This window comes from Podarcis raffonei, chromosome 2 (assembly GCF_027172205.1).
Source record: "Podarcis raffonei isolate rPodRaf1 chromosome 2, rPodRaf1.pri, whole genome shotgun sequence".
Taxonomy (NCBI): domain Eukaryota; kingdom Metazoa; phylum Chordata; class Lepidosauria; order Squamata; family Lacertidae; genus Podarcis; species Podarcis raffonei.
In genome coordinates, this window is record NC_070603.1 from 23,281,068 (window position 1) to 23,296,147 (window position 15,080).

The following is a 15,080-nucleotide window of genomic DNA, read 5'->3' on the forward strand; positions in this document are numbered from 1 at the left end:
CCCGCTACACTGGTCTTGGAAAAACTGTTATCGCACAACCTATGTTTTTTGCTTTAAGAAGAAAATAACTACATCAGTAATTAATGGGATACTGACTTAAAACGAAAACAAAATCCTTTTTCCTACAGGAGCTGCATGTTCTTAATGCCAGTTTTTAAAGGACATCGGAATAGTTCTGTTCTTTTTAGAAACAGTGGAAGGCGGACAGACACATTTGTCAATACTGGTGTTTTCCATGAAGATTTATGCATGTGTGCCACAGACAATTTTCGCCAACTAAGAAAACTAGCCACTAGATGTCGTAAAAAATCATAATCCCAGAAGGGTTGTGTCCAGCTATTGCATGACTAGAAAGAAGGCAATCACACAGTCAGGTGGAATCTACAAACACATAAAAATCGTTCTGAAAATGGGGTGTTGGTTTTTTTTGTTTGTTTTTTAAAAACCAAAGCATTTTAAAAAATACATTGAATTTTCCTTAAGGCTCACCATCGCTATCTAGTGTCACATTGTATGTTGCACTTAAAACACACTTAAAACATTTTATTTGCAGCTGTGTAGCAGCTGAGCCCTCAGTCTCTCTTTCCCTCCTCCTGTCCCCCCCCCCACACAAATGCTCTCCTGGGGAGTAGGGAGCCTGTACAGAGCTGCTGTGGAAAGGGAAGAAATTGCCTCAAATCAGGCAGGGGGATCTGGGGCTAGTGATTTCAGGCACTCCATCACTAAAGCTCCGTATAACACAGCTTTCACTGGACAGGACCTCCCAATCTACTAGAGAGATTAAACATCCTAACCTGTAGCAATGTTTATATCATTCATATCCCATCTTCCTTCCAAGGAGCTCAAGATAGCCTACATGGCTCTCCCCCAAAATTTTGCCCTCACTACCACCCTGTAAAGAAGGGTAGGATGAGAGACAGGGACTAGCCCAAGGTCTCTTAATGAGATTCATGGTCGAGTGGGGATATGAACTCGGATCTCATCGGTCCAAGTCAAACACTCAGATCACTACACCATGCTAGCGCTGCAAGGAACTGAACAAGTTAGCTCTAAATATGTACACAGCAGGTGATTTACCGAAATTATTTTATGCCCGTGCCAATTAATATTAAAAGAAAAAATGCATAATCAACATTTCAGTCACCAGCCAGCACTGTGCACACTGTTAAAAAATATTTGAATATTCTGTGCCCAAAAAACCTCCCTTAGAATTCTGAGGCAAGTTGATAAAAATATGCAAAAGTTCCGCACAGGTCTGTTTTAAACTACTCACTTGACACAGAAAGGGAAAGGATGGAAGGCACTAAAATCTGATCAGTGAAAAGTCTTACTCTGTCCCTCTCAGATCTCTGTGAATTCACTAAGCACTGCAAACACTACATTGCTTCAGAGTCTGGGGCTATAAGCTTTCTGTTTCTCTTGCTTTAAATTATATCAGAGCTTCTTAGGAGTCTGAATTTTCTGATACCACTTCCAAAATCTGGGCTTGCACAGGTTCATAGATAACATATCTCCTGCCAACAGGCTATTATAGCCAATGTATATATTACTAATTTGATTTGTACAGCAACTTTATTTAACTTACAGCATCAAAGGACAGATTATCCACTTACCTCGGTACGCGTGGATCATGCCATGTGCTTACACCAGTCTGAGTATGCAGGAAATACACCTGCCCTTGCTGAGTTGTCCTTTGCTCTGTTCATTCAGACGTGCCAATGTGGAAACAAAAGATTGCTTCGTTTACTAATGAAAATCCCATGCAAAAGGTTAACAAGTTCACAGACTTGAAATAACTCTATAAATTCCCTTCCCCTCGAGATTTGCCAAAACCTGAATGTCTTTGCAAAGAACAGTTAAAAAGACTTTCGTGCTTGGTCTAGCTTTAACAGCCAGAGCAAAGCAAGAGTAGAGGTAGCTTATTTTTTAAACAATATATTTTCCCAGTTGGCTATTGTATTCTGGGCTGGATCCAACAAAATTGTTCCCTTAGCAAAACGCGTTTCTGCCGACTCAGCAGGACATTTCCCCCTCTTTCCCCTGTACCCCTCATCTATTCTGGGGGTTCCCCTAATCCTCTGGAGCAGCTTGGGGTGGGGTTGAAACTCTCACTTTAGAGGTAACGTTTTCATGTATTCGCCTTATGATTAGATCATAGGGCAGGAGACATATACACAGAGAGGAAGATTACGTGGAAACACTGAGCCATAGCAATAGAAGTGAACTGCAACTTAAAGTGGGTCTCAAAGGATTTTGAAATATTTTATGAACTGAAAATTGTGAAGAATTTCTTTGGAAGTCAAGGGTAGTATAATAATGCACGAGTTATTTTTTCCTGAGAATTTTTAACACATATGGAGTTACATTCTCAAACTGGTATAAAAAGTTAAAGATAAAGGACCCCTGGACAGTTAAGTCCAGTCAAAGACGACTATGGGGTGCGTCGCTCATCTCACTTTCAGGCCGAGGGAGCCGGTGTTTCTCCACAGACAGATTTCCAGGTCATGTGGCCAGCAAGACTAAACTGCTTCTGGCACAACAGGACACGGAAATGCAGTTTACCTTCCCACCACAGCGGTACCTATTTATCTGCTTGCACTGGTATGCTTTTGAACTGCTAGGTTGGCAGGAGTTGGGACAGAGCAACGGGAGCTCACCCCATCACATGTCTTCAAAGCACCAACCTTCCGATCGGCAAGCCCAAGAGGCTTAGTGGTTTAGACCCCAGCGCCACCCGAAGCCCTAAATTTTACCTAAACTGGTGTAATGATAGAGGATCATATTAAGCAGAAAGTTAGAAATTTGCATACTTATGGGCATACCATAAAATACCCTGGACTGGATCCAGACTGAATTAGCCATTGCTAACTTGTTCCATTAATTTCAATAGGCCCAAAGTAACACACTTTGGTCAGTTCCAACCCATTGCTTTGTACTACAGGATATGTCTCTTAGAATCCTCAGACAGCTAGGTATTTTAAAGGTGTTTATTAGCCTTCAAGGATACAATGAAAAATGCACACCAAAACTTTCTCTCAAAGAGTGAGAAAAGCTTTGTTTCTTGTATTTCTGCACTGCCTTTCATGCAATGGCATTAATGGTGGGACGTAACCTGGAAGTGGTTAGCATTTAATGCAGTTCTCTAAGGCCATTCCCAGTTCCCTCATATCATCTATTGATACTCTGTGCCATATGTCTCTATCACCATCTGCTGCAAAGACTCTGTTCATTAACATGTCTTCCTGGATGTTTCATTAACACCTGCCCATTTTATTCCTCTACAATGTCTATACAAGGGATTGGAGAGGTACACCAACCAGAGCCAGGTGCAAAATAGTGGCTCATCTGGGTAGTCATAAACTAAGAATTTAAAAACTGGGTGCTTCTGAGCCTAGGAATTTGTGATCAGACCAAGTTCTCAAGTCTTTTCACCCAAAATACCAAGTTTTACACCAAGCATAATTTAGGCGCAGGAAAGCTTTAAAACTGTTGCTATTGCTACATAATTACGATTCAGAAACCACTGCGGCAGAGAAGGTTTTATGTTCTGTGAGCAAAGCTACCAGAAGCTGAATTCAGATAAAATATTTTAATCTTTATTACCAGTCCCTCAGACGTGCTTAATTTGGGAATGCATTTCAATTATAACACAGATTTTCCTACACATGTACATTGGAAAGCATCTACTTACAACACATGATAAAATCTTGACACGAGATATAACAGGAGTGTGCTTTTCTGGACAATAAACATAAACGTTGTTTCGTTTTTTAAAAAATAACACCTTTAAGCCTTTGAGAAAGAAACATACACAAAATGTGGTACGCTCTCTCTCGGTAATATCACCTATTCTGTTCAAAAAGTTTTCTGTTCTTCCCTCGCCTTGCATTGAGACTGATTAAATTAGAAGCCTGAGATCTGGACTAGTGAATTGCACCACTCCATGGTTCAAGGAAAAGAAGCAATGGTCAGAATAGGAATTAACAGGATTTTTCTCTCACACAGCAAAGCTCCAGCAGTATACTACACCCATACAGTAATTAAATTACCAGAGCTGGACTGAGACCAGTATCATGAAAGCGTGAAGGGGGAAATCCCTCTCATTAGATCTTCAGAATAATAGTCCTTTGAAGTACATAGCCTTTGAAAAACAGACAGACAGTTACGCTGTTTTAAAAATGCGTACCATATCCTTCCGGTAAATCTGGAGGCGTATGTAGATGGGTCCTGCTCATGTAATTCCTGTGCCTCTGAGACCTCACTCTTCTCTCTGCTAGCCTGGGATCTGATGCCTGTCCACATGTTGCGCCGTTTATTCCCGTAAGCGGTGTGTTCTCATCCACAAAGCAGCTCAGTGGTCGACCTGGACTTGAATATTCCGATGCTGGCCTGTTAACAGTAATAATGTTTTTGAGACCTCTCTGCTTTAGAGAACTGTCTCTAAACCATAGATTGCCAACCTTTTTGGACACATGGGGCAATTTGCAAACGGGAGAAATCGTTCTAGGCAACCACACACCCACAACCGTACTCTCTGGCTATAAAATCACCCTTCTTTCAAGACTCATTTCATCAGCAAGGGCAGGGAATTCTGAGCAAAGTCCTCTATGAGTACATGGATGCCTGCGGTCATCGCACTGGTGACTCCTAAACTGTGGGTAGCTTCAATTAAAAAGTTATGCATCACTGATATAATACACATGCTGAGGCAACACACAAGTTTGGATTCTAATGCTATTCAGAAGCATGGTAATAAAAATCAAGGGCTGCTTGTGGCCACAAGATGCCCAGAGCTACTTTGCAGAGAAACATATGCCCTGCTTGTATCCTATTACAAACGGAGCAAGTGGGAGAGCGTGCAGCGATAAGGGACCTGACAATATATTCAACAGATGCACAATCTAACAACATAATAAGTAATACTTAAAACCAAGTAAGGAGCCAACAGAAAACTGATGTGTGACAACTAATGTACAGACTAATCCTCACTGAATGAAATAATGGCCTGATGGCAGCAACTCAAATATGGACCAGTCCCAATTCCCAATTCCCTTCTCCCATATTACTAAATTACTTTCCACAAGGAAAACTATACTAACCTGGCTCATAACCAAGTGTCATTTATCTAATACAAAACAGTAATGCCAACATTGCCTTCTTATTTTACAGTTTTCATTTGTGAGGGGCAGGGAACCTTTGGGGGCCAGTGGGCCAGAACCCTATCTGTGGGGCAGGGGTGAGGGGTTTGTGGGAATGGCCTTGCAATATAAACTCTAGTCAGGAAAAGGTAGATAAAGGTAAAGAACCCCTGGATAGTTAAGTCCAGTCAAAGGCGAGTATAGGGTTGCAGCGCTCATCTCACTTTCAGACCGAGGGAGCCGGCGTTTGTCCACAGACACTTTCCAGGTTATGTGGCCAGCATGACTAAGCTGCTCCTGGAGCAACGGAGCACCATGACGGAAACCAGAGCGCACAGAAACGCTGTTTACTTCCCCACCACAGCAGTACCTATTTATCTACTTGCACTGGTGTGCTTTCAAACTGCTAGGTTGGCAGAAGCTGGGAAGAGCAACGGGAGCTCATCTGGTCGCACAGATTCTAACTGCCAACCACAGCGCCACCTGTGTCCCATTTATAAACTCTAGTAATGCATTGCAAGTCCGTTCTATCCACATCCGACTCTGTAAGAGGGATAGAGGAAGGATTTACATTATAGGAGCAATATTTGGGAGGAACCTGTATTTGGAGGTGTGGAACAGAGGTAATAACTAGCAACAATTTCAGGGAATGATGGGCTCCTACCAATTAAATCCACAAGAAGCTCAAGTGCTCAGCTTGAGTCACTGAAAAATTTACTGTACAGTGTTCTCTCATAATTCTTACCGTGTTGGTCGCTCCCACTGTGTTGTTCGTGTAATATGATTTAAATACTGAATTCTTCCAGAGGCCGTCCTCCTTTCTTCCCAACTAGAATTATACATTGAAAGAAAATCACCATATTTAGAAGAAGTTTGTTTTAAATAAATCTTTAGCCAACAGACACCATAACATGAACATTACGTTTGGCTAACTATCCACACTATTTTTATACTACTCATTTTTATTTAAATGTATTTTTACAAAGATAAAAAGAAATATAGTGTTAAAAATAATATTAATGTTACAGAGACAAGCCATAATATAGGGCAGTAGCATCAGGGCTACTAATCAACTTCTACAACACGGCTACTACTAAACTTCAGAAGTGCCCAACTACTGGTACCTCCCAAGTCACAGGAGAGGACATTGCTAAGGGTAGGAGCCACCAGGGATAAGGCCCTCTTTTATGTTGCCAGTAGGTGGCGCTTTGCATATTGCAGAATGCACCATCAGAAAGGCCTTCTCCATATATCTGACAGTATAGAGGGCTGTACAGAGAAGGACAGTACTTTAGCTAACATTGACCCAAGTTGTTTGGGGCTTTACAATGCCACCTAGAAGATCATGAGGTTAGCAGTGCATATATCATAGTTGCTGAACTGACTCTATCCAGAAAGCCGGCGGTTGGCAAAGCAGCCATAGTTAGTAATAGGTACTCCTTGCTATCAAGGTCATTCGCCCATCAACTGAAAGTGATAAATCTAGCAGCACCCCCAAACCACATACCTGCTCTTTCAGGGACAGCAGTGTTGCGGGTAAGCAAACATACAAGTTACTGGATATGGGGACTTACTGTGTCTATCTTATCAGGATTTAGTTTCAGTTTTAACAGGATTCACCACACACACGCACACACGCACACACACACACACACACACACACACAGTTTCTTCTGTTGGTGAAGTTGTCTTCTCCAACCAATGCTGTCCAGATATTTTGAACTTCAAATCTCACCAGCCATGGCAAATGTTCAGGGATAATGGGAGTTTGTAGTCCAGTATTTTCATGAAGTTAAATTGCTGGTTGGCATCTCTAACTCCAAAATAAGTCTACATGTAAATATTTTTTTAGAACACACTAGTATTCTTCCCTCCATTTTTCATCACTGCAAATATCAGACAAATATGTAAACGGCATTTATGAAATGTAAAAATGTTACCTTACCCATCAGGTAGATCATTGTCAAATAATCTACTGCAGTCTACAACTTGCCCTCCAGTACCTATCCGGTCTCTGGATTGAAGACTTACTAGCAAACAAACAAACAAAGGCCAAAATTAGAGGTACGACAATACAATTCAAATCACGACTGTATTTGGAAAGAAATGACACAACTTGTTGATACAGTAAAAGCCTTCTTTTCAGTTGATTATTTTTTACACACCATTTCAACAGAGACATGATGAGACTGGCCCCATTAAAATGCCGCACTGAGGCAGGATTGATAGTTTATTCTGGTTTATTGGGAATAAGCAGCGTACTGGGGCACTCTACTTAATCATTCCAACTTTGCTGCTGTCTTTGAACAAGCGGGACCAAAAAGCTGCAATAACCTTGGGTTCCCATGATACATGAACCCAGGATCCAGGTATCCTCTCTGGTAAGAGTGCATTTCATCCACTGAGGCTGGTATACCAGCTGCAGCTTCACTTGGTGACATCTAGGTGTGGTTGTCCATGAGGCTGCCTCAGTAGACTACAACAGCTGCGCCTGTTGACCATGATTGGTCAATAGTATTGAAATAAATTCACTTGGCTTCTGGTCTGTTTCCAAACATAGTTCAGAATACTGGCTTTTAAAGCCCTATAAAGCTTAGGACCCAGGTACATGAGGAACACCTACTAATATTCCCATATGCTGAAGTCATCTCTGGAGGTACCTCTGCCATCTAAGGTAAGGTGGGTGGCAACCAGAGAAAAAGCCTTCAGTGGTGGTGCCCTGTTTGTTGAATTCCCTCCACAGAGAGGTTTGGCTGATTGGCTTGTACTTAAAAATGAAGTAGGATCTCAACCAACTCATCACTCCTTAATATTTGGGGTCTACCCTCCACTGACAAGAACCCTATAGGGAGAAGAGTATGTTTCTGTAAAGACCACAGCACCAATAGTAAACATGGCTTCAAGAATCCGTAAAATATGGAATCCTCACTGAATTTAGAATTACTTTGCCCTTTAATATGGACTGGCACTTGTATTTTACAAGATGGAACCGTATTTAGATTCTTGATCAGCATTATGGAAACAAAGCAGTGTATTACTTTTAGACATTAAATACGCCTATAAGAAGTGCTGGACAGAGAACACTGTAGAAGTAAGAAGGGTCCAAATACGCAGCTCACAGTTCCAGAAAAAATACATACGAACATCCCTTTTAAAAATGGCAAGCTTTGTCCATTTGGTAGTATTTCTTATGCCTGAAGATTTTTCGCAATAGAACATCAGCCTGGCAATTTTGTGCCTGAAGTGCTGTAAACAGTAAAATAAAGGCTGCCTGTGAAAGCCTAAGTAGCTAGGTTTATTTTATAAACAGGTTAGTCAAGAATGAAACTGAACACACGACATTATTTGTGGTTTCTGTGGCATTAAGATTAATGTGCTTTTCCTAATCCTGTTTAGATTGGAAGTGAATGCTTGTGTCTAGACCAAAATGAGCACCTGTCCAGCAAAAGATAATAAGAGAAGCTGGGCCCCCTTGCAACCAAAAGACACGCCAACTTTCTGAATGGGAGGCACCATTTGCAAACAAAAACCTTGCAGATCCACTTGCCCAAGTGGCAACATTCTCCAGGCAGACCTGAGTATGCAAATGTTATGAGATAACCAAGACATCAATTAACATAATCTAGTACTTTGCTTTGTTGCATCATTTAAGTCAAATCATTTCACCTCAACTACTTAAGTACATAAGTGAGCTCTTAAAATTACCGTATTTTTCGCTGTATAAGACGCACCAGACCATAAGACGCACCTAGTTTTTGGAGGAGGAAAACAAGAAAAAAAATATTCTGAATCTCAGAAGCCAGAACAGCAAGAGGGATCGCTGCACAGTGAAAGCAGCAATCCCTCTTGCTCTTCTGGCTTCTGGGATAGCTGTGCAGCCGGCATTCGCTGCATAAGACGCACACGCATTTCCCCTTACTTTTTAGGAGGGAAAAAGTGAGTCTTATAGAGCAAAAAATACAGTAAATCAAACTGTAAGATATTCTGGCTTGGATCCAAAGGCTCCATTTTGTGAAGTCTCCTCCTATAAATGGAAATTCATTCCATCCAAGGACCTTTTAGGTAAAATCCACTGTTGTTCTTTTTTATCATAGATGCAGCAATGGTCTAAAAACATAATGTATAATATATAATGTGTGATTTTTCACAATGATGTTGTCAAATAGCTTCCTCTTTCAGGGCACCATCACTTGAAAGCACCAGAGCAACATTTGCAAACGTAACTTTTGTCTGTTCCTATTCAAACAAAACACTCACATAGGCAGCAGGTAGGTTTTCAAGGGCTGAAATATAATGGATTTGATCCAGCTCAAGTTAAGCAATGTTAAGGCCTACTGGTTTCAATGGGGAAATAGTACTCTGCTTATCTCTCTCCCACTGAAAATTAATGAAGCTTCAAAAGCATTCAAAGTAGGTTGAACTTTAAATCTCCGAAAAGAACCTTAATCCCTGCCTGATACATCATCATTGCAAAATCTATGGGTGCTAGACATTTTCCCAATCAAATAAAGGTAGTAATAGTAACACGTTAGGAAAGGCTCGCAATGGAGTTCATTCTATTATCCGTGAAGAAAATCAAGATAGTGTTCACAAACATAAATGCAAGGAAGATGATACACAGATTTAGAAGATTGCATCCAATGCCATCTTTCCATTCACAGAAGGTAATTTAAGCTAGCAGACATTTTCATGAATAGAACAGGGAGAGGCTATTATTCCTCTTTCCTTCTGCGCTCCCCACTCCCCGCCCCCCACAATCTGCTACAGAGACTTGGATAACCCTTGAGAATAGTTTGGGACGTAAACAGGGGGTTGCGGGAGAATCTGAAGAAATACCGCACTTCTGCTTTTGTTCATGGAATACTTCACTGGATCAAAGAATCTTCTGTGAATACTGGATACAACCTGGTTTAGTATGCTCCATTTCTAAGAACAATATTAGAACCGGCTTGATCAGATCCACAGCTCAGCATCCTCTTTTCACAGAGGCCAATTAGATGCCAACAAGAAGCCCCCAAACAGACTGGAGTCCAATCTTGTGATTCCCAGCATGTTCCAATTTTTTTCCCAGGATCCTCTTTTGGACACTGTAAACCTTTGTACTGTACAGCTCTCCAAAAGGCTGTCCTGCCTCACGTGTCCCATATGCAGGAGGAGGAAAAGAGGCAGGAACAACCTAGTAAGACACAGTGTGGTATAGTGGTCAGTGCGTTGGACTAGGTCCTAGGAGCCCAGGGTTCAAATTCCCCACTTGGCCATGAAGCTCAAGGAGTGACCTCGGTTCAGTCACTGCCACTCAGCCTAACCTCACTGGTTTGTTACGGGGATTAACTGAGGAGGGGGAAAAGATAGGATATAAATGCAATATATAATAAAATCATAACTACAGCCAAGTCTGTACCATGACAGCCTTGCCAAAGTTTTGCCCATGTTTGGTAGCTATGGCAGCTGCGTCACACAATGTAAGTGGGATTTTCTGCCAAAATTGAGTAGTTATTCATCAAATCCCATGCCTCTCAAGATTGCAGGCTCTCTACACAGGAGCCCAAACACATGTCAGTAATGGGGGAACGGGCCTCTGCGTGCACACTTTTTCAAATTCAGATGCTAAAATCTTTGGTATTTTAACTACGTGTTAAAACCACATATTCAAATTAGCAAAATCAAATCTGCACTTACCTACAATCTGTCCCCTAACGGTATCATTGTCATTTGGCCCAAGTTTGCACAGATCCAACCTCTGATCTATGGGGGGGAAACAGCACAGCTTACAATCTACGACAATCACTTAATACCCGCATATACTATAAAGTTTCGTGCATCATTCTTTGCCTAAACATGTCTGTACTTTATTAAATGAGGGGAAAGCATGCTTGTTTTCATAAAAAAATTGCTTTTATACAATAATAAATTTTAAATTCTAAAAAGCTCATTCCAAAGCAGGGTCTACTCACAACCAGTGTCTTTAAGGCGGTTTATGGCATTGGAAAGAAGTCTTACGCAGCCCAGAAAACCAGCTCCCTGTTTTTTATGAATTTTCTTGTGGTTCCATACACTGATCGTTATCGAATCTGACTTCCCAATGTATCTGAAAAAGGACAAGAATTGGAGCAACACAAATTGTTAACTGCATTCTTTGGACAGTCTATGGAATACACTTTCTTTTTTTACTTCAGTGTGTTTTTGCAGCTAAGAAGTGTAAACATGGTTTCCCCTGGCAGAAGAGGTCAGATTCACAGGAACTGCATGCTACAGATTGGCAAAAGCTCCTCAAGTAATTTATTTGTAAAACAGATTTTACACGAAGGAATTTCAAAAGAGCTTTTCAAAATGTCTTGCGTAAATCAAACACGGTCGTCCTTTGGCTAGACAATGACAGTATGTCTAAGTGCAAATGGCTGGTATATCATTGGGTGTTTAATCCTGGGGGGGATATAAAATTTAAGAATTATGGTTCTCCCTGAGAGATGTTTAGCAGTCTTCTTCCATTACACATTCCCTGTCAGTACAAACATCCAAGTATTCCACTTACTAAAAGCATATCCTCCTACATTCACCCATTTAAATTATCTACTTCCCCCACCCGCAGAGCTGTAATATATCTTTAGTTATCTAACCATAAATGAAGCTGTCAGGACTGGCAGACCAAAACCCTGTTGTACCTTCCAAGACTTACAAGGGTAATTTTTTTTCAAGTTCAGGGAACACTTCCTCCCACCTCACTGCTGCCCCCGCCCTGCTCCACACTATCTGAAGGCCTACATGCAAAAAAAGGCCCAAGATTTCTGTTGGCAGCTTGCATAACAATCAGCAAACAATCACAGGAGGGAACGGTGCTACTGAGCAGGGGGTGAAATTGAACTCTAGTTATATTTAGATTAAAAGCAATGCACAGCTTTGTATTATTCAGTTATTTAATTTTATTTATTTAGTTATTTAATTTAAATCCCACCATTCCTCCCCAAAGAGGGAGGCAATAAATTATTAGTTGTCAGCAACATAAACAGGGATTAATGTAGTTTTCTGACAGGTCATATTTTGATTTCATCCACCATGACTATTCCAATATACCGTATTTTTTGCTCTATAAGACTCACTTTTTCCCTCCTAAAAAGTAAGGGGAAATGTGTGTGCGTCTTATGGAGCGAATGCAGCCTGCACAGCTATCCCAGAAGCCAGAACAGCAAGAGGGATTGCTGCTTTCACTGCGCAGCGATCCCTCTTGCTGTTCTGGCTTCTGAGATTCAGAATATTTTTTTTCTTGTTTTCCTCTTCCAAAAACTAGGTGCGTCTTGTGGTCTGGTGCGTCTTATAGAGCGAAAAATACGCTTTTGACTTCTATTCAGAAGTCAAAAGTGCCAGATAAGCAATAGGAAAAGTGAAGCTGATCTTGTTTCATATTCTGTCCGCCTGCTTTAAAACCATAACAAGTTACAGGGCGCTAAATAAAAACTGTGCTCACTGTAAAGCCTTTTCCAGTGCTCTTAAAAAAATTCATAACATGAAGGCATATGGTAAATGTATTTAATACATAACTTTATAAATATATTTACGTTTTCAGCTATTACAATGTTCTGCGCAAGTCTTGTTTGTTCAGGATAGAGGCTGCTATGCCTATTGGATCTAGCTGGTTCAAAGAAACTGAGGAATTGCTAAAGGACACACAGTCCCTGTGTTTAGCATAGGAATCAATGCAAAGTCGTCTTGCCAAGTAAATAATGTTTTTCCAGAGGAAGAAAAACATTTCCTTTATGGTTGCGTTGAGCTTTTTGGAAAAAAAGCTTTTCGTCTAGCCTACTGTTCACTTGAAGGCTGATAAAAGTATGTATCTTTATTTTGAATCAAACTGAAACGAAACAACGACAAAAAATGAAAAACCAGAAATTGTATCAAATAGCAGCTAAGACCAATCATTCTCTTGACTCTCTCATTATTTATCCATCTAACGCTGCACATCTTCTAATCTTTGACATAAATTTGGATAATGGAAGCATGTATGTGAGCAAAGACAAAGTTATGAATGCCAGTGTCCCAGAAACTAGTTTCAAATCTAGACAATAAATCAATATATTTGTTTCACTGGATCTGATTTTCAACAAACTGGTTAACCAACTGTGTTCTACACCCAACTAAAAATCTGTGACAGAACTCTGTTTGGGAGGGGGAAACCAAATGTAGGCAGCCACTAAGTATGAAAAATCTGTGTTGGACAAGCCCACTTTGCTTGTCAGGATAGAAACAATATTTCTATCTACAGTAGCGAGCAAGAAACCAACAGAAACTGATTTTTAATCCTCTCTGACAAAAGCTTTTTATTGCCTTGACATCTCCATTTACAACATCAAATTGATCTAACCAATGTCATGCTTGTTTTTTTGAAAATTCTACAGACAGAGGCATGCCATTCTTTAAGCACTGGAAAAACTATAAAACATACAATAAATGGGAAATAAGAAGATTGCATTAGAGGAGTGCTTAACAAAAATGGGCAACATTTTGTTGACATTCAAGTTGATGACATAAAAGAGGACATAATTCTGGAAGAGCTCCTAGATTTTTCCACTAACTAGTCTGAACTAATTCTATCATCTTTTTATTTCAGTTCCCTCTCATCAAAACCGTAGTTAGATATTACATTAATTTCATGCCTCTTGTAATGTCAAAATATAATTTAAAAGAGTTTACAGAAATCCAAGTACATGCAACACAATTTAAACATTGTTTCACATCACAACAAATCCATTTCACAGTTAGGCTGTGTACACACCACACATTTAAAGCACATTACTTTCCCTAAAGAATCCTGGGATCTGTAGTTTGTTGAGGGCGCTGTGAATTATAACTCTGGGGGCAAACTACAGTTCCCACACTTCTTTGTAGGAAACTATGTGGTTTAAATGTGTACTGTGTACACAGCCATAGTTTCAGTATCCATAAGGGGGGAAATGTTCACTGACTGCCAAGCAAGTTATTTCCTATAACAATGAATGTGTCATAGGTCAGAGACCAGCATTCCCATGCAACAGTGTGTTGTTAGGGTAAACATTATTATACTTTCAGAATCTACTGTATGAAATGGATAGTACAGCAGATAATCACAGATTTCTGGGTTAATCGCCAATGTTTGGCAGAAAACTACATATTATCTGTACTATGTTATTTTTTTAGCCTTCTGTGAATGAAAAGAAATACTGAATATATGTTCTCCACAAAGAGTCGGAAACTTGCAAGAGTTACGTGAGCCTTCTGCAACCTGCTGCCCACCAGATTTGATTTTTATACTACAACTCCCATCAACTCTATCCAGTGCACAGCTGATGGGAGTTGTAGTCTGAAACAGCTGACGCTCATCAGGTTACAGAAGGCCAAGTTATGTTGAAATAAATACATTTAAATGACATGGCAGGTTTTTTTTGGGGGGGGGGGTTGCATCCTTGCTCCATCAACACCCTTAATTACTGTAAGGTTACTTAAAAGCAAAGATCATCAGCAAAGTCCTATGCATGGTTGCTCAGAAGTAAGCCCATTAGATCCAACTGGACTTACTCCCAGGACTTTTGTCCTGACGTAGCGATGTATGCTGTTAACATACATTTGTCAACATACAAACATTTGAGCTGGGGACCCAAGCACTTAGTAAACCAGGGTGGTCCAACATACAGCCCTGAGGCCCTCAGTAACATCTGTCGCCCCCCGCCCCAGCCCTAGGGCCTCCTTCAAAAAGCCCGGTGCATTGCTCAACCCGCTTTGGGAAGGCAGCAAGAGGGGAGGGTGGGTGTGTCAAATTTTGACTTCATCAGCTCCCACTGGATGACAAGGCAGTGTGCATTCAGTGTCAAGGTACTCTTGTGGCCCACTTGGTATGAAAAGTTGGGTCACCTTGTACTAAAGCCTTGTGACTCTAGGGAATCACAAACCCAGACTAATACGGAACTGCAACAT

General features: G+C 40.7%; 1 protein-coding gene across 1 annotated transcript in view; it reads right to left on the reverse strand.

The window, feature by feature from the left end:
- SMURF2 (SMAD specific E3 ubiquitin protein ligase 2) overlaps window positions 1-15,080 on the reverse strand; it is a 69,724-nt gene that overhangs the window by 16,017 nt on the left and 38,627 nt on the right. Inside the window, exons 4-9 of the mRNA XM_053375308.1 lie at window positions 11,093-11,226; window positions 10,818-10,883; window positions 7,084-7,168; window positions 5,884-5,967; window positions 4,187-4,389; window positions 1,614-1,698 (exon numbers count right to left, since the gene is read on the reverse strand). Of these exons, the coding sequence (XP_053231283.1) occupies window positions 1,614-1,698; window positions 4,187-4,389; window positions 5,884-5,967; window positions 7,084-7,168; window positions 10,818-10,883; window positions 11,093-11,226 (657 nt within the window). The remainder of the gene's footprint in view (window positions 1-1,613; window positions 1,699-4,186; window positions 4,390-5,883; window positions 5,968-7,083; window positions 7,169-10,817; window positions 10,884-11,092; window positions 11,227-15,080) is intronic.